Below are 17,059 nucleotides of genomic sequence, written 5' to 3' on the forward strand. Positions count from 1 at the left end.
GGAATTACTGAGTTAATGTTGATGATATTTTGTCTCATGAGCAAATGTAGCCCTGATACTCCTAATTTTTTTTCCCTCCCAATTTATGGCCCTTTTTTCTTCTAGGCTATGAGAAATATAACACAATGAGGGCAGACCCAGCTTTATGCTTCCTGGAAAAGGCTGGTCGACCAGATGACAAAGCCATTGCAGCCGAACACCGAGTGTTAGATAATTTCTCTGATATAGTAGAAGGGTAAGCATTGCGAGTAACTCTCAAAATTTTGCACCCACCACATGGAGGGTATTACTTGTATTAAGAAATAACATAACTCTAGCATTGATTAAAGCCATTGGGAATATTAATGGTGATTATATTTAGGTATATTATTTGTAAAGAATAGGACCAGCATGTGGGATTTTATAAACTGGTGCAAACCACAGACTGCCATGAGATACAACTGAGATTAAAAAATCACTGTTACTCTCAAATAGCTTACTTAGGTTTTGTTGTAATGCTCTTCTATACAGCTACAGTAGCTGAGAAGATAACCAGTACTCTTGAAAGAAAATAACCAGGCGAGGTGTGGTGGTACATGCCTGTAATCCCAGCACTTGGGAGGCTGAGGCAGGAGGATTGTTACGAGTTCAAGGCTAGCTTGTGCTGCAAAGTGAGTTCAAAGCCAGTCTGAACTGTATAATGAGACCTTGTCTTAAAAAAAAGAATAATCAAGCAGCTCTCATATGCTGCTCATGTGCTAGCATTTGGGCAATTGTTGCTCTGGTTTATCATCTCCCATTGATGTCTGACACATAAATGTTATTTGTTCTGCTTGAATGCATGTCCCAATGATGAGTTGCCATGCTAATACTGAGCCACCAGTTAGGGCAGAGTTGCCCTGGTTTGGGTGCCAGTGAGTTTAACAAAACTTCTCACGTGGAGACCTGAGGGACATATAAAATAGTTGGCTTTGTTACCTGTCTAGTGTTTCATAACCATGAGATTTCTCTTTGATGATCAGTTTGCTTGGTGTGGGAACCTCAAACAAAATTGGGTTATTTATTTATTGGAAATTATTTAATGTCACTTTTCTGCTCCATAGAGAGAAGTAGTAAAGTCAAAAACATAGACCACTAAAGCAAATAGTTAATATTTATAGGAGAGAGAGAATGAAAAGGAACTATTAAAAGGAAGTAGTATGCTGATCAAAGTATTTCATTTGAAACTATGCCTGAAGCAGATATAGTGGCACATGCTTAAAATCCCAGTCCTTAAGAGGCCAAGGCAGGAGGATCACTGTGAGTTCAAGGCCAGCATGGAATACATAGCAAGAACCTGTCTCAAAAAACAAATCAACAAAAAAGCTGGATCTACTGGCAAATGACCATAAGCACACCTACTTGGGAAACTGATGCAGGTGGCTCATTATGAGTTAGAACAATATGGTGAGATAGTAGAAACAATGTCTTTTTAAAAAGCCAGGATACAGCACCTGCCTGCCAAGTACAAGGTCCTGAGTTTGATTCCAGGTACAAAAAACCAAAAAATAAAAAAACCAGGTAACATGGCAGCCTGGCATGGTGGTACAGTTCTATAATCCCAGTATTGTGGAAGGCTGAGACAGGACTGCAAGTTTATGCCTAGCCTGGGAGACTTAATGAGACCTTGTCTCAAAATAAAAGATTAAAAGAGTTGGGGATAGCTGAGCATGGTGGTACCTAGAAGACTGAGGCAAGAGGATCACTGGGAGTTCAAGGCCAGCCTGGACTACGTAGTGAGTTCAAAGCCAATCTGGACTGCATATCGAGACCCTAATTCAAAAACCTAAAAAAAAAAAAAAAAAAAAAAAAAAATGCTGGGTGTCAGTACAAAGGTCCTCAGTGCAGTAAGTACAGTAAAACAATTATGAATGGCACTTTGTCAGTGTCTTGTAGTCGTTCACTCTGCTGAACCCTGTATTCATTTTCCAAAGTTTAGTACCCAGTTTTCCTTTCCTGCAAGCATGAAGTTAAATAGTTTCCTGTTGTACTGTATGTTTATATACAGCCTGGTTCCTCTTAGCAATGGAAGATGAAGGGAACGATTTGATGAGGGGACGTGTTGACCCAGGGTTTCACTATGCAGTTCAGCACTGGTCTTGAACTCACTATGTAGTGGAGGCTGGCCTTGAACTTATAGTGATCCTCCTGCCTCAGCCTTCTGAGTGCTGAGGTTACAGGCATGCAGCACCACACCTGGCTAGAAGATAAATTATTAATATTTTCCTTTGCTTCGGGTTATTTTAGGGTTGACTTTGATAAGGATTGTGAAGATCCTGAATATAAACCACTCCAGGGTCCCCCAAAGGACCAAGATGATGAGGTAAAACATTCTTAATTGACTCTAGCTTTTTTTTATTACTAGTTTATTGACTTCCATTCTCTGATATGTGAAAAAGATTAATTTATAATACGAATTTGTAAAATATTATTTAGATACATAAAATATGAATGTAAAATGTAAATATGAATGAAAATATGAATAAAAATATGAATGAATGTAAAAAATATGAATGTAAAAAATATGAATGTAAAGCTAGGGAGACCAGGATGGCTTTGTGGAGGAGATGGAACCCACACTAGATGTTAAAGGTTATTGTTTGTCTAATAAATTCCTAAATCCTAGTTGCGTGTGGGAATATATGCCTGTAATCCCAGCACTTGGGAGGCTGAGGCAGGGGGATTGTTGGAAGTTGAAGACCAGCCTGGGCTACAAAGTGAGCTTAAGGCCAGCCTGAATTGCATAGTGAAACCATATCTCAAAAAGATCCCCCGCTCAAAAAAAAAAATCCTAAATCCTGTCCAGGTGTGGTGGCTCACACTTATAATCCTAGCAGTTGGAAAACTGATGCAGGAATTTGAGACCATCCTGGAGCATATAGCAAGAACCTTTCCAAAAAACTAAATAAGTCCCATTATCTTTAGTAGAACTTATCTTTCAGGTTCTACTTTCTTCTTTCAGTTGGTTGCTTTAAAAGTTTTGTGAGAGTTCTTTTCAGAATGCCAACTTTCCTTTTTCCCTCCCCCTCCATCCTATGGGATGGATTTCCTTCTCTAGGGTGATCCTTTAATGATGATGGATGAGGAGATCTCTGTGATTGATGGAGATGAAGGTAACCTTCAGGTCAACTAGTACAATTTTGTGTGGAGTGGAGGGGTGGGAAATCACTGACTAAATTTGGTCCTGGGATTTCTAAGAGCGTCACCTGTGGGTGAGTTGAAATACAAGTATTACCTGTAATGTCCTTTATAAATGCTTACTCTTCTCTCTGCTGTGTTCCCCACAGCCCAGGTCACTCAGCAGCCAGGGCATTTATTCTGGCCTCCAGGCTCTGCCCTCACTGCTAGGCTTCGGCGCCTGGTTACAGCCTATCAGCGCAGCTACAAGAGAGAACAGATGAAGATGGAGGCTGCAGAGCGTGGGGACCGGCGGCGGCGGCGATGTGAAGCCGCTTTTAAGCTGAAAGAAATTGCTCGGCGGGAGAAACAACAACGGTAAAATATACCTCGGGATTTGGGGTATACTCTTAAGTTTGTTTGTGACTAAGGGACTTTTTCTGAAAAATATTTTAGGAAAGATTTATTTATAATTCCTTACAAAGGGATCGAGTTTCTGCCTTGGGTTGTTAGATCTCTAAGGCTTATAAGCTATGTAATATTGGTAACCCTGGGAACGTCTCCAATACACGTTTCACTGAGTTGTCTTCCCTTATTTTCCCTCTTTGCCTGGTAATTCCTACATGTTATATAGATTTTCTCAGAGCCTTTTCTGGGCTTTGTCCCGTTTTCTCTACAGTCAATTTTTTTTCAGGCGTTCCAAACCATCCTTGAAACCAGATGTCCTGGGTTTTTTCTGATTGCTGTTGTTACTCTTCCTTGTGTAGATGGACAAGGCGTGAGCAAACTGACTTCTATAGAGTAGTGTCTACCTTTGGTGTGGAGTACGACCCTGACAGTATGCAGTTCCATTGGGATCGCTTCCGCACTTTTGCTCGATTAGACAAAAAGACTGACGAAAGCCTTACCAAGTACTTCCATGGCTTTGTGGCTATGTGCCGTCAAGTGTGTCGCCTTCCCCCAGCAGCTGGAGATGGTGAGATGGGAGGGTCTAGGGCTGGTCGGGGTGGGTGGCAGCACACCAGCTCTTGGTCCATTTCTGTTTCTACCACTATCTCTTGTAGAACCTCCAGACCCTAATCTGTTTATTGAGCCCATCACTGAGGAAAGGGCTTCATGGACTCTATACCGTATCGAACTGCTTCGGCGCTTACGGGAACAAGTTTTATGCCACCCCCTTTTGGAAGACCGGCTGGCATTATGTCAGCCTCCAGGTCCAGAATTGCCCAAATGGTGGGAGCCTGTTCGTCATGATGGGGAGCTTCTACGAGGGGCAGCCCGCCATGGGGTGAGCCAAACAGACTGCAACATCATGCAGGACCCAGACTTCTCTTTTCTGGCTGCCCGTATGAATTATATGCAGAACCATCAAGCCGGAGCTCCAGCTACGTCCCTGTCTCGCTGTTCTACCCCGCTGCTGCACCAGCAGTATACTTCGCGCACTGCCTCACCGCTGCCCCTGCGCCCTGATGCTCCTGTTGAAAAGGTCCCCGAGGAGGCAGCTGCCCAGGTCCCCAGTCTGGAGAGTCTGACTTTAAAGCTAGAGCATGAGATGGTGGCCCGGAGCCAGCCAACCCAAGACTATGAGATGCGAATAGCCCCTTCTGATAGTGCTCCTCTGGTGTCCCGGAGCGTTCCACCAGTCAAACTGGAGGATGAGGATGATTCGGACTCCGAGCTGGACTTGAGCAAGCTGTCGCCATCATCCTCTTCCTCCTCATCCTCGTCCAGCTCCAGCTCCAGCACTGATGACAGTGAGGATGAGAAGGAAGAGAAGCTAAGTGAGTGCACGTGACAGGTGGTTGGACCTCTTCCCTGTTCCCACTCTTGCTCATTCCCTTCTTTCTAAGTGTGTCCTCCTAAGAGATTGGAGAGATTAGTTATTCTCTGGGCCTTATTCGAAGCTCTCGTAACACCACTCCCACTTAACATTATTCTACTATATTGCTCATAATTCTGTGTGATTTCTAGCTGCTGACCGATCCCGCCCAAAGCTCTATGATGAAGAGAGTCTCCTGTCCCTCTCTGTGTCTCAAGATGGTTTCCCAAATGAAGATGGAGAACAAATGACTCCTGAGCTTCTGATGTTGCAGGAAAGACAAAGAGCCTCTGAGTGGCCCAAGGTAACAGCCTCATTCCTGGATACATAGAGTTCAGAAATAGAATGCAACGTTACATAAAGGGGAGAAGGAACAATGGTTCGGGGCTTTATTTTAGTGTTAACTTTAGTGCTGTTTTGATTTTTTGTCACACAGTCTTGCAGTGTAATTAAGGCTTAGCTTGAACTCATTGTGTAGCCCAGGCTGGCCTTAAACTCACAGCTATCCTGCCTCAGCCTCCCAGGTGCCGAGTTTATAGGCGTTTGCTGCCATGCCAACCTAGTGCTATATTTTTTGCATAAAACTTTCTTTCAAGTTGCTACTACTCTTCCTTTCTGCCTTAAGGTTTTTACCATCCTAGTAATGACAATATTATATCGGACAGTAACATAGTTAGGACTCAGAATCTTAAATCTTTTTTTGTTTCTTCACTCAGGATCGTGTCCTGATAAACCGTATTGACCTCGTCTGCCAGGCTATACTCTCAGGGAAATGGCCTTCTAGCCGCAGGACCCAGGAAATGATAACAGGAGGAATTTTGGGGCCAGGCAACCACTTACTAGACAGTCCTTCATTAACCCCAGGAGAGTACGGTGACTCTCCAGTCCCTACACCACGAAGTAGCAGTGCAGCTTCCATGGCAGAGGAGGAGGCATCTGCAGTCAGCACAGCAGCAGCCCAGTTCACCAAGCTTCACCGAGGCGCGGACGAGAAGGAGTTCACAGTTCAGATCAAAGATGTAAGTTCAGCACTGCGGACTGCAAAGTGTGAAGAAAGCTCTAGTCTTTAGCTAGTTTCACTAATCATTACTAAACATTTCATTAGCTAACTTGAACAATGAGAGGAAGGGAAGAAAGTTCTGTCATTGACGGAAAGACTGTCATGAGGACCAGATTAAAAGGATTGATACTTTTGAAGAAAGCTTACTTGACACAAGGCTTTTAGGAGGGCAGATTCTAGATCAGATCCTGATTTAAACGAAATCAGATTTTTAGAAAACTATTCAAATGACACCTGAGTATTGGTAAGCCTTTTTAAATTAGCCTCCTCTATTCCTACTGCAATTAAATCAGTTGTTTTTGTTTTATAGATGAAAATTCTGTGTCTTTCTCCCTTTTCAGCCTTGTTAGCTACTCATTGAATCCTCAAAGAAGAAAAATTTCTAAAATTAGTATATGATAGGAATACTTGTCCCTGAGATGAGGTGCCATGCTAATAATACTGTGACACTAGGTAGGGAGTTTTAAAACAGCCTTGAGTGGGTTTTTTGGTTTTGGGGTTTTTGTTGTTTGTTTGTTTGTTTTTAGTACCAGGGATTGAATCCATGATCTCATACTCACCAGGCAAGGGCTTGAGCCACTAAGCTAAATCCTTAGCCCCAGCATAGCATATTTTGATGAACTCTACTTCTCGTAAATCTGTGGGGCATCAGGTCAAGAAATTTCAGTATACGTGCTGTACAGTAGGCCAACAAATGATTTGCTTTTTTTTTTTTTTTTTTTGAGACGGGACCTTATTGTGTAGTTCAGGTTGGTCTCAAACTCATGGCAATCTTCTTGCCTCAGCCTCCCAAGTACTAGGATTACAGCCACATGCTACTAAATCTAGCTGAAATGAAAGAAAAAAGAAAAGTGTCATATAAATCTGACTTGTACCATTTTCACATCATTAAACCAGAGGATGACCCTTGGCATAATCTTTACGTTTAAAAACATATGCTACATGATGTCCTGGGGGTTGTTTTTCTAGGAGGAAGGATTAAAGTTAACATTCCAGAAGCACAAGCTGATGGCTAATGGAGTTATGGGAGATGGACACCCACTCTTTCATAAGAAGAAGGGAAACAGAAAAAAACTAGTGGAGGTAAGTAACAGAGGATGTCTTTAATCTCATAATTACATGAGATCTTTCACTCTTGGTAATTGATGAAGGTGGGTGGGATTGAAAGACACTGTTGTTATTACCACCAGCTCCCCATCCCGCCCCCACCCCAGAGAAGTGTATGTGCTCATGGGGGTGGATTCTGGGTTTGCAGCTGGAGGTGGAGTGCACAGAAGAGCCTAATCACCTTGATGTGGACCTGGAGTCCCGGATCCCCGTCATCAATAAGGTGGATGGTACTTTGCTGGTGGGTGAGGATGCCCCTCGCCGGGCTGAACTGGAGATGTGGTTACAGGGTCATCCAGAGTTTGCTGTCGATCCCCGATTTCTAGCGGTAAGTGACAGTTCCATCCAGCTGGATGTAAAGTCACTTTTTGTATTTAAGCTATATGAGAGGGAGAAAGCCTGTTTCTGCATCTACAAGGTAAGGGTGACAATACTGTCTTAATTACTTCATAGCATTTTGATAAAGTCAAACATTTAAACTAAATGCTAGGCAACTGTTAACTATTTAGGGGGAGAAATCCACTTGGTGGCAATTTACCACTAGAACTAATCTTTTTTTTTTTTTTTTTAAGTACCTTAATTACTTCAGAGATTCTCTTGTCTCTAGGGTAACTGACATATTTCTATTGCAGTATATGGAGGAACGCAGAAAACAGAAGTGGCAAAGATATAAAAAAAATAATAAAGCAGAATTGAACTGTTTGGGAATGGAACCAGTACAGACAGCTAACTCTAGAAATGGGAAGAAGGTGAGACTCAAACACTTCTCAGACTAGCTGCCAAAAGTTTTTAATGGGGATGGTGACTAATGTTCATCTTTTGTCAAATGTGTATGTCTGAGTAAAAGTACCTTCAGCTCATCAACAAGGAAACCAAAGTATTTTTTCTCAGTATTCTTGCAATCCTGTGGTATCTCCATCTCTAGCAGAGCCTAAAATTCTAAAAGCATGTCTAGCACTATAACATGTGAAAATGTAAGAATTTAGTGGGCTGTGGCAGCACTTCAGTGCTTGGCTCTTCTAAATAACTCAGTTTTGGCAAATCAGTTAATGTTTTACTTCACAACCTAAGTGAAAGTTTTGGCATAAGTTTTTGTTTCAATGCTGGCGATTAAATCTAAGGCCTTGAGCATGTAATCTACCCCCAGCTAGACAAGCTCTTAAAAATTTTATGATTCTAAAACTGGGCATGAGGGTGCATGCCTATAATCCTAGCTACTTCATAGTCAGAGGTAGAAAGATTGCAAGTTCAAGGCCAATCTAAGCAATTTAGTGAAACTTCGTTGCAAAATTCTAAAAGGAGTGGGAATGACAGAGTCACTGTGTTGTCCAGGCTGGCTCTAAAGTCCAGGAATTGAGTGATCACCTCCCTGCCTCACCTTGAGTAGCTGGATCTAGAAGTGTGTGTCACCTTGCCCAACACAAAATGGTTAAAGTAGAGTTGATCATGAGTCTACCACTACATTACTCCCGGGAGTCCTAAGAATTACTGTGCTTTTAAAAGTCCATAAAAACACACTATTAAATATTTGTTTTTTCATGTTAAAAAGATATATGCCCATGTCAGGTATTCCCAGAAACATAGATACTGTACCAATTATATGAATTTCTATTTTGGTTTGTTTTTACTTTTTGAGACAGGGTCTTGCTATGTCATTCATGTTGGTCTTGGACTATGTAGCCCAGGTTGGCCTTGAACTCACAGCAATCCTGCCTCAGCTACCTGATTTCTGGGATTACAGGCATGCACCACCAAGCCCAACCTCTTCAAATATATGAATTTCAGGCCATTTCACCCAATATTGTGCATAAGCTAAGAGCAAAATAGAAGTAACAGTTAACAGTGTCCAACCTCACTGAACTTAATGAGCATATCTAGAGAAAACCATTTAAAGTTCACGAGATATGTAAATTTTTAGTCAGTGTGGGGAGAATATTTTACTAAATTCAACAAGCAGGACCTACAGGATTGGTGGTGTTTTAGACATCCAGACATCTTAACTGATTCTGCTCTGATATAATAGTAGAAGATAATTCTGCGAAGTTAATAAAGTTGTAGTCTTTTACCATGGTAAAATCATGTGAACAACCTCCTATGTAGACACAAGTCAATTATTTTCTGTGAATGTATTGATTTATTCATTGTCTTACACTATCCCTTTTTAATAAAGGTAAGCATTTGTGAAATGCTTGATTGGAATAAAGGTACAATGTAGTCATGGAGGAAGAAGCATAAACTCCTATTTTACATGATTGTATCAGTGTTGAATCTTTTAGTTTCAGTATCAGAATGCTTCCACCAGCTAAATCTAGTATTTCCTCCTCCCTGTTACTATTAATCAAGCCTAGCCTGACTATAAGACAGACTCAATGAAAAAGCATTTGTAAGAGCCAGGTGTGGTAAATCCCCTCTACTTGGAAGGCTGAGTAAGGATCACAAGTTAGAGCCTAGCTCCTGTAGTGAATCCTTGTCAAAATAAAATTTTGGGGGAAGGGAAGCGATGCAGTGTAGCTCAGTGCTAGACGACTTGTCTAGCACAGGTGAAGTCCTGGGTTCCATCCCCAGTATGAGAATAAAAAAGCACCTTTGTAAACTATCACTCTGTTGGCTTCCTTGCTTTATTTCTTTTTACTGTCTTCTTCCCCAGGGTCACCACGTTGAAACTGTGTTCAACCGAGTTTTGCCAGGGCCTGTTACACCCGATGGCAGCAAGAAGCGGGCCCGTAGGACACGACCAGACCTTTCTAAGATGATGGCCCTGATGCAGGGCGGAGGCACTGGCTCCTTATCTCTGCATAACACCTTCCAGCACAGCAGTAGTGGTCTGCAGTCTGTGTCATCTCTGGGTCACAGTAGTGCCACTTCTGCATCTTTGCCTTTTATGCCGTTTGTGATGGGTGGTGCAGCATCATCCCCTCATGTAGACTCCAGCACCATGCTTCATCACCACCACCACCACCCCCACCCCCACCATCACCACCATCACCATCCAGGCTTGCGAGCCACTGGCTTCCCCTCTTCACCAGCGACTACCACCTCTGGTACTGCCTTGAGGTTGCCACCACTGCAACCTGAGGATGACGACGATGATGAGGATGAAGATGAGGAGGATGATTTATCTCAGGGCTATGATAGCTCAGAAAGGGACTTTTCACTTATTGATGATCCTATGATGCCAGCCAACTCAGACTCCAGTGAAGATGCTGATGACTGAAGCCCCAGCATGGTCCCCATTGCTTGGGTGGCTGCTGTATTTTCATTTACTCTGGCCCTTGAACTATGGAAAAGTGGGAGGGGCAGGGCAGATGTGGGGAGACCCAGGACTTCAGGAGGTGAAAAGGAAAAGAAAAAAAAAACCTTGTACCTGATTGCTCCCAATTTTGAGAGGATTGGGTGGGCAGGGGAACTCCTAAAATAATACACAATCAGTTCCTCATATCTGGGGAATGAAAGGAGACTAGAGCAACTGGTGCGCTCACCCCTCCCTAGACACCTCCATTAACCACAGACTATGTAGCGCTGGCCCTGGCCTCTGGCAGAGCCTGTTCCTGGCCGAACTGTGGACACAGCTGGAGGGTCAGGAACTGTTACCTTCCTTCCCCTTGGCATTAATAAATTTAAGTTAATCCTTTTTCACTTTTCCCTTGTACTCTATTTGCTAAAAGCTGGTAGTATAAGTATTAATTTTAAGCATGTAGGATAATTTCAAAACTTTTTCTAAGGTTCAGTACTGCTCATTTACCTTGGACAGAGCAGAAGTCATTTGTATTGGTCTAAGGGGTATATACAAATACAGAGTGAACAGTTTGCTAAAGCCAAGGGAATGATTTAAGGTGAACAGGAGATAGAATGTTCATATCCAACTCCCAGGTTCTTATAAGAGATGAGTGATCTCATGGATTTTTTTAACTGAAGTAATGGTACTTTTGGGGAAGTCACAGGATCGTTTCCCTTCACAAACTGCAACAAGGAGACTGGCTGGCAGAATGCTACCATGACCTGGGCCTGGGCAAGGTAGTTGGGAGAAAGAACTAAGGACTTTTTGAGCCCCTTTGACCATGTTTCCTGTAGCCCTCTTAGGATTCCACCACTCACACTGACGCCTGGGCCTTTTAATTTCCTCTCCCTTAGTTTGGGTTATAATTTATCGCGAGGCCGGATTCTATTTTCTTGGACGTGTCTCTTTGTATTACCCTGGAGCACTTGGCCCAGCACCCAGGACCGGTCCAGCTGTACAGACTTGCTGCCCCATTATTTCCAGGAGGGGCGCAGACCCCGGTCCGCTCTAGTGCACCCTTCACGCGTGCCAGGCCCCACTCTTTAGGCTTCTTCTTCCTTTCCGATGGGTGGGGCCGCGGGAATGAGGCGGGGGCGCACGCGAGTCTGGCCTCGCGTCTTCCCATCGCCCGGGACTAGTAGCCCGGGCAGAAACTTGGATCAGCGGGACCCGCGGAGGGTCAGAGTAAGGGCGGCCGCGAGCGTTACGTGATGACGTCGCCTCACGTACGGCAGTGGCGAAGTTGAAAAACCCGCGAAAAACGACTCTTTGAATAGCACATTTTGTTGATTTTTTTCCCACTGTTTTTCTTTCTGCATCTCTCTCCCCTTATGGAGAAGATTTTTTTTAAAAAATTCAACCGCCGTCGGGACCCGGAAGCGGAAAGGGCATCTTTGAGGTCGGTACTTCCGGGTCACTGAGAGAGTGCGGGATTCCGGGGCCGAGAGCGGGTGGCGGAGCTGGGACCTCGCGTGATTCTCGGAACCCGAGGAGAAGCGGTGTCCAGAGCTATGGCTGTGACTCTGGACAAAGACGCTTATTATCGGAGAGTTAAGAGACTGTACAGCAACTGGCGGGTAAGGAAGAGACCATGGTTTTCCCCAGGGAGCCCCCCTTAGCCATCCCATAATAACCCTGCTTCTCGGCGCCCTTTTTTTGCTTTTCGGTCAGGAATTCCCGGGTTCCGTGTCGCGCTCTTTTTGTTGCCCCGAACCATTCACAGGTCACTGCGAGTGCTGCCCTGTAATACGGTGCCTCCTGCAGTTGCCCTGCCCTGCGGCCACCACCATCTTCCCCCGCGTGCCGGCCCGGTCATGCATAACAGCCACCCCTAGCAGTCTCTTCCCGCCCTAGAAGAGGCAGCATCTCTCTCTCCTCTGTGATCACGTCTTGCTGCCCCTCCTGCAGTGTTCACACTCACCCACGCACTCGCTTTGTACCTCCAAGAACCACAACATTCCGCGTCAGGTCCCGCCAGAATTACAACCATCTTCGAATAGGAGGGATGGAGGGGCGAGGAGGATGTGGATTGAGCTGTTCGCGTTTATCATTTGCGAGGCTTTTGCTGGAGTTAACAAAAATAGTGCTCACGCGCAACCACTTCATATTATAGGCCCTGTCATGGGTAACAGACTTAACGCTGAAAACATGCCGGCATTAGTAATACAATTTTTTTTTAAAGTGATGCTTAAAACCTTGTTAGTTTCTTATGTAGATAGTGTATCCGTGGCACGTGTTCAGAAAACACGCTGTAGCTGTTTCAGGTCTCGAAAATTGAGCCGTTTTGTTGCTTTTAAACAGTACATAGCAAATGCTTGCTTTTATGATAGTAATTTATTAACCGAACGAACGTTTGATTGCATTCTGTGGTGCAGTTTGAGCCGTCTAACCTAAAACTGGCCTCTAAATCAAGTCATCCAGGAAAGACTTTTAGAAACCTGAAAATGCCCTGACAAAAAAGATAACTTAGATTTCAGCATTGTAAATTGATTCTCTGCTGAGGCAAGCTATAAAAATTGGTTATTTCTCTGCCACTCATAGGAAAGATGATTGTATGTGTTTCATCCTTTGAGGCTAAATGCGTTAGCAAATTGAAAATAAAATGGTTTCTGTGTTGCACTTTATCAAAAGCAAGAGAATATGCTAGATGAATATCGAAATTTTGTTTTCAATTTTTTGCTTTGTTTTTTAGAGTTTCACTGCGTATTCTAGGCTAGTCTTGAACTCACTATGTAGTTCAAACTGGCCTTGCACTCACTGCCATTCTCCTCCCTCAGCCTCTCAAGTGCTGGGTTTATAGGCTTAGCATTCTTAGCAAGAATGTTTAATTTTTGAAGTTACTACATAGAACCATGGAGCTCCTGCTCCTTTTTTGCTTAACTGGATTTTTCCCTATGCACGAATGTGTAGGGTGTTTTTGGTTGTGATTATGTCTAACCACATAACATGGTTTTGTGCTGCTCACTGGAGGAACGGAAGAGGTTACTCTTAATCCTTGGTGTTCCAGCAGCCTTGATGCACGATGAGGGGTACAGTATTCATCCATACATGTTAATCATTTGAGACCTGTTTGTTAGGACATGCTGTTACGAATAGTCCTTGGCTACATTCATCTGCCTTTTATCTTAAGAATTCTGTAAAGTATCAGAGTAGCAACTGTTTTCAAAGGAAATACTTGCTTAGTGCATTTGCTCATGCAATGTTTTGGCAATTGTGAAGATTGGAGTAATAGGTAGCTATGACCCCAAAAAGAAAGTCTGTACCAGTGGAGAAAACTTAAAAGCACTAGCTAACATCAGTACTTCTCTTGTGTTTTCTGGCGCTGTGCTGATATGTATGGTAGCTTGGTTTCTTGATCTAGATTGTTCTCTAAGGCTAGGAAACCATTTTGTTGTTCGGGAAGATTTTTTTTTTTTTAAACAGACAAGTCTCACTGTGTAGCCCAAGCTAGTCTTGAACTCACTGCAGTCCTGTTGTCTCAGCCTCCTGAGTGCTGAGACTATAGGCACCACCGTGCCTGGCTGGAAGAATTTTTGAAATCCAGACAATCCTTATATTATTTCAGCAAGGCTTTGGATTACTCCACCCATCTCATTTTGTATCATTTCATTTTATTTTGGTTTTTTGAAATGTCTTACTATTTTGCTCAGGTTGGCCTTCAACTATTTGGCTAAAGAGACCTGCCTGCCTTACCCTTCTAAGGAGCTGGGCTACAGATATGTGCTGCTGTGCCCAGCTTCTTCTCCTTTTTTTTTTTTAATAGCTTCTCTATCTTTGGAATGGGATGAAGAAATATTGTATTAGCTTTTTATCACTGTGACAGTGCTGTGGTCTTTGAATAAAGAAAGAAGAAAGGTTGAGGTAAATGCACAGATGGGTAAAGATTTTTTTTTAACTTCTGTTTATTTGATTTTCGTAATCTAATTATCTGCTTTTAGTAATCTAATTATCTTATTTGTTTGGTTTTTTGAGATAGGGTCTACTGTATAGTGCAGGCTGGTCTTGAACTCACTATGTAGCCCAAGCTGGCCCCAAACTTGAGGCTATCTTCCTGTCTCAGTCTTCCTGAATCTTCCTGTGTGCTGAGGATTACATGTATGCGCTTTCCTGCTTGTATTTGTTCTTATATTCCTGTAAGCAACTATAATGCCTGACATACAGTGGTCAGTAAACAGTAGTGACTGAAAAGGTTTTCATGCATCTCTTTAGTGACTTAAAGAGGCTTCTAGTCAGGCTATAATCATACCGACAATAAGTCCAAATTATCTCATAACTGATCAGCTATCCCTGTGTAATTACCATTGACCTACCCTTGCCTCGTCTGGTGAGATAATGTATGTGGTTACCTTAGATATAATCAATCTTAAGAAAATTTTTTGCTACTAAGACAGTACCATTTGTTTCAAAGGAAGATCACTTTAAAAATTATTTTAGCCAAGTCATATACATCGATTGTGGTAGTACATCCCCTATCATTCCAGCATGTGAGAGGCTGAAGCAGGAAGAATGTAATGAATTTGAGCACAGTAACATCTGCATTTTGTAGTTTTTTAATTTGTGAATTTTGGTATTAGCTGTTACGGTAGATGAGTAAGTTTAATTTTTTAATACTATCACCCTATTCCAACTTGTACTAGTATTAGTGTAAGTTCTAAGTACTTTTAAAATTTTCTGACGCAGTATTATGAAAAATTTCAGACAGAAAATGGAAACAGTTTTACAGTAAACAGTTCTGTGCCAGCTCCTTAGATCTGTGGTAGTGAATCTATGGGCTCTGTTAGGAAATACTTACTCAGTGCATTTGCTCATGCAACATTTTGGCAGTTGTGAAGATTGGAGTAATAGGTGGGCTATAGGCTGTTAGTATCATTGAAAACTCCAGAGTTTGCCATCATTGCCCTAGCTGATGCAACTAACATTTTATTATAGTTTATCACACTTCTGTTCGTTTTTTCACAATTTGTACTAAAATCAGTTGTATTGATACTGTTTTCTTATGTAAATATTTTCATTATTTGGTAAAACACTGATTACCATTCCTTTTTTCTACAGATTTCTTTCCCCTGTGCTAGGCATCAAACTTGACATTGAATGTCCTACAGAAGCTTTTTTTCTATAGTCTTTAATTTATCCTTTGTGTTAAGGACTATGTCAAGTTGTTCTCCTTTAAAATAAAATTTCTCTAACCTTCTTTCCAAAAGGTTTCTTTCATTCTAAAGTTCCCACACTCATAGATTGTATTCAGTGTTCGTTTTTCTAAGTCCCTTTCCCCTTCCATTAGGCTGTTCTCTGTTCAGTTTGTTGCCAGACGTCCTAAAATTTAGGTAGGACTTCACAGTGGTGAGTCCCCTATGTCATAGATCTGTTTCAGTTTTGTTTCTTTGTTTTATTGGAGCATTTTTGTTCAGTGAAAAGTATCTTTCTATTATATTAGCTTTCCAGCACTGTCACAAAATGCCTGAAATAAAAAGCTTACAAGGAAGAAAAGTTTATTTTGACTTGTGGTTTTCTGAGGTTCCAGTCCATAGTCAGTTGGCCCCACTGCTTTTGGGCCTATGATTTGACAGCACATGAAAGCAAAAAGTGCATGGGAGAGGAGATTGCCTCTCCCATGGTGCCCAGGAAATGAGCAGTGACAGATTCCCTAGTGAGCTATCTTCCCCAGTTAGGCCTCACTCCTTAATGTTGGCCCTCTGCAATAACTTCTTGGGCGATGACCAAATTTGCCACATGTGTGCCTTTCAGAGACGTTGAAGATGGCAAGCAGTAAAATATAAAATTTGGGATTTGAAATCATTTTTTGCCCAGAATTTTGAAATCACTTTGTCAATTTTCAAGCTTTAAATATTTTGAAAAAACAGGTGAGATTCTATTTTCTATATACGCAGCCTATTCTCTGAAGCTTAAAACACTTCCCTCGCATCTTTGAATTTCAGTGTTATGCCTTGCCTTGGTATGCGTATATGTCTGCCTGCCCCCCTTGGGTTAGAACAAAGGACCCCCTTTTAATATCAAACTCAACATTCTTCAGATTTTTTTTTTTTTTAAACCAGAGATTGAACTCACGACCTCGCGTTTGCCAAGCAGGCACTTATACCACTGTGCTAAATCCCTAGCCCAGAGATCTTGTTTTTTTGTTGTTGTTTTCATTTTTTCCCTTCCATTTATGTATTCAGCAATTTTTTTCCTGGAATTCCTATTCAGTAATTTTAGCTCTCATGGATTACGTCTGTTTTAGTTTATCTTTAATTTTCATCTCTTGCTCTTATACTCAGACTGTATAACTTTATTTTTTTTAATTCAGATTTTTTTATTTCTAAGAGTTCTTTTATCACAAATGCACTGTACAGTCATATACCTTGTTACATTTCCATCATCAGTAGATTGCATATAAAATAATATAAGGTTATAAGATAACAGAAGCATTTGGTCACAAGGTAACATGGTGGTCGCTGTCTTAATGTGTTCGTAGTAGTGCTATTGAAAACAAACCTGCAGTGTCAGGCTTAAATGTGTAGTACATACAGTTAGGTACAGGACATACTACTTGATAGTGATAACTCATGACTGTCACCAGTTTATGTATTTACTTTTTGTCTGTTTACTTTGTGGGGGGTGATGGTGCTAGGGATTGAACCCAGGGCCTTGTATGTGCAAAGCC

The 17,059-nt window shown here is 42.1% G+C and overlaps 2 protein-coding genes and 1 non-coding gene across 8 annotated transcripts in view; all 3 read left to right on the top strand.

Moving 5' to 3' along the window:
• Chd8 (chromodomain helicase DNA binding protein 8) overlaps nucleotides 1-10,752 on the top strand; it is a 59,203-nt gene extending 48,451 nt beyond the window's left edge. For all 6 annotated transcript variants that reach the window (XM_063236911.1, XM_003474519.5, XM_063236914.1 and 3 more), the window contains exons 27-38: nucleotides 106-235; nucleotides 2,266-2,341; nucleotides 3,077-3,131; nucleotides 3,306-3,513; nucleotides 3,903-4,111; nucleotides 4,200-4,916; nucleotides 5,107-5,258; nucleotides 5,671-5,973; nucleotides 6,984-7,097; nucleotides 7,270-7,449; nucleotides 7,754-7,870; nucleotides 9,769-10,752. In XM_063236911.1, the coding sequence (XP_063092981.1) occupies nucleotides 106-235; nucleotides 2,266-2,341; nucleotides 3,077-3,131; nucleotides 3,306-3,513; nucleotides 3,903-4,111; nucleotides 4,200-4,916; nucleotides 5,107-5,258; nucleotides 5,671-5,973; nucleotides 6,984-7,097; nucleotides 7,270-7,449; nucleotides 7,754-7,870; nucleotides 9,769-10,335 (2,828 nt within the window). In that variant the 3' untranslated portion in view covers nucleotides 10,336-10,752. The remainder of the gene's footprint in view (nucleotides 1-105; nucleotides 236-2,265; nucleotides 2,342-3,076; nucleotides 3,132-3,305; nucleotides 3,514-3,902; nucleotides 4,112-4,199; nucleotides 4,917-5,106; nucleotides 5,259-5,670; nucleotides 5,974-6,983; nucleotides 7,098-7,269; nucleotides 7,450-7,753; nucleotides 7,871-9,768) is intronic.
• Nucleotides 824-933, top strand: LOC111758210 (small nucleolar RNA U6-53/MBII-28). The gene has a single exon (XR_002792431.1). It is a non-coding gene; the product is annotated as a small nucleolar RNA U6-53/MBII-28 (small nucleolar RNA).
• Nucleotides 10,753-11,786: 1,034 nt separating the features above from the next.
• Nucleotides 11,787-17,059, top strand: part of Supt16h (SPT16 homolog, facilitates chromatin remodeling subunit) — a 39,627-nt gene continuing 34,354 nt past the window's right edge. The window contains exon 1 of the mRNA XM_063236920.1: nucleotides 11,787-11,975. Within this exon, the coding sequence (XP_063092990.1) occupies nucleotides 11,910-11,975 (66 nt within the window). The 5' untranslated portion in view covers nucleotides 11,787-11,909. The remainder of the gene's footprint in view (nucleotides 11,976-17,059) is intronic.

The sequence above is a fragment of the Cavia porcellus genome, unplaced genomic scaffold (genome assembly GCF_034190915.1).
Source record: "Cavia porcellus strain 051 isolate PalLab524CR breed Dunkin Hartley unplaced genomic scaffold, mCavPor4.1 scaffold_26, whole genome shotgun sequence".
NCBI lineage: Eukaryota > Metazoa > Chordata > Mammalia > Rodentia > Caviidae > Cavia > Cavia porcellus.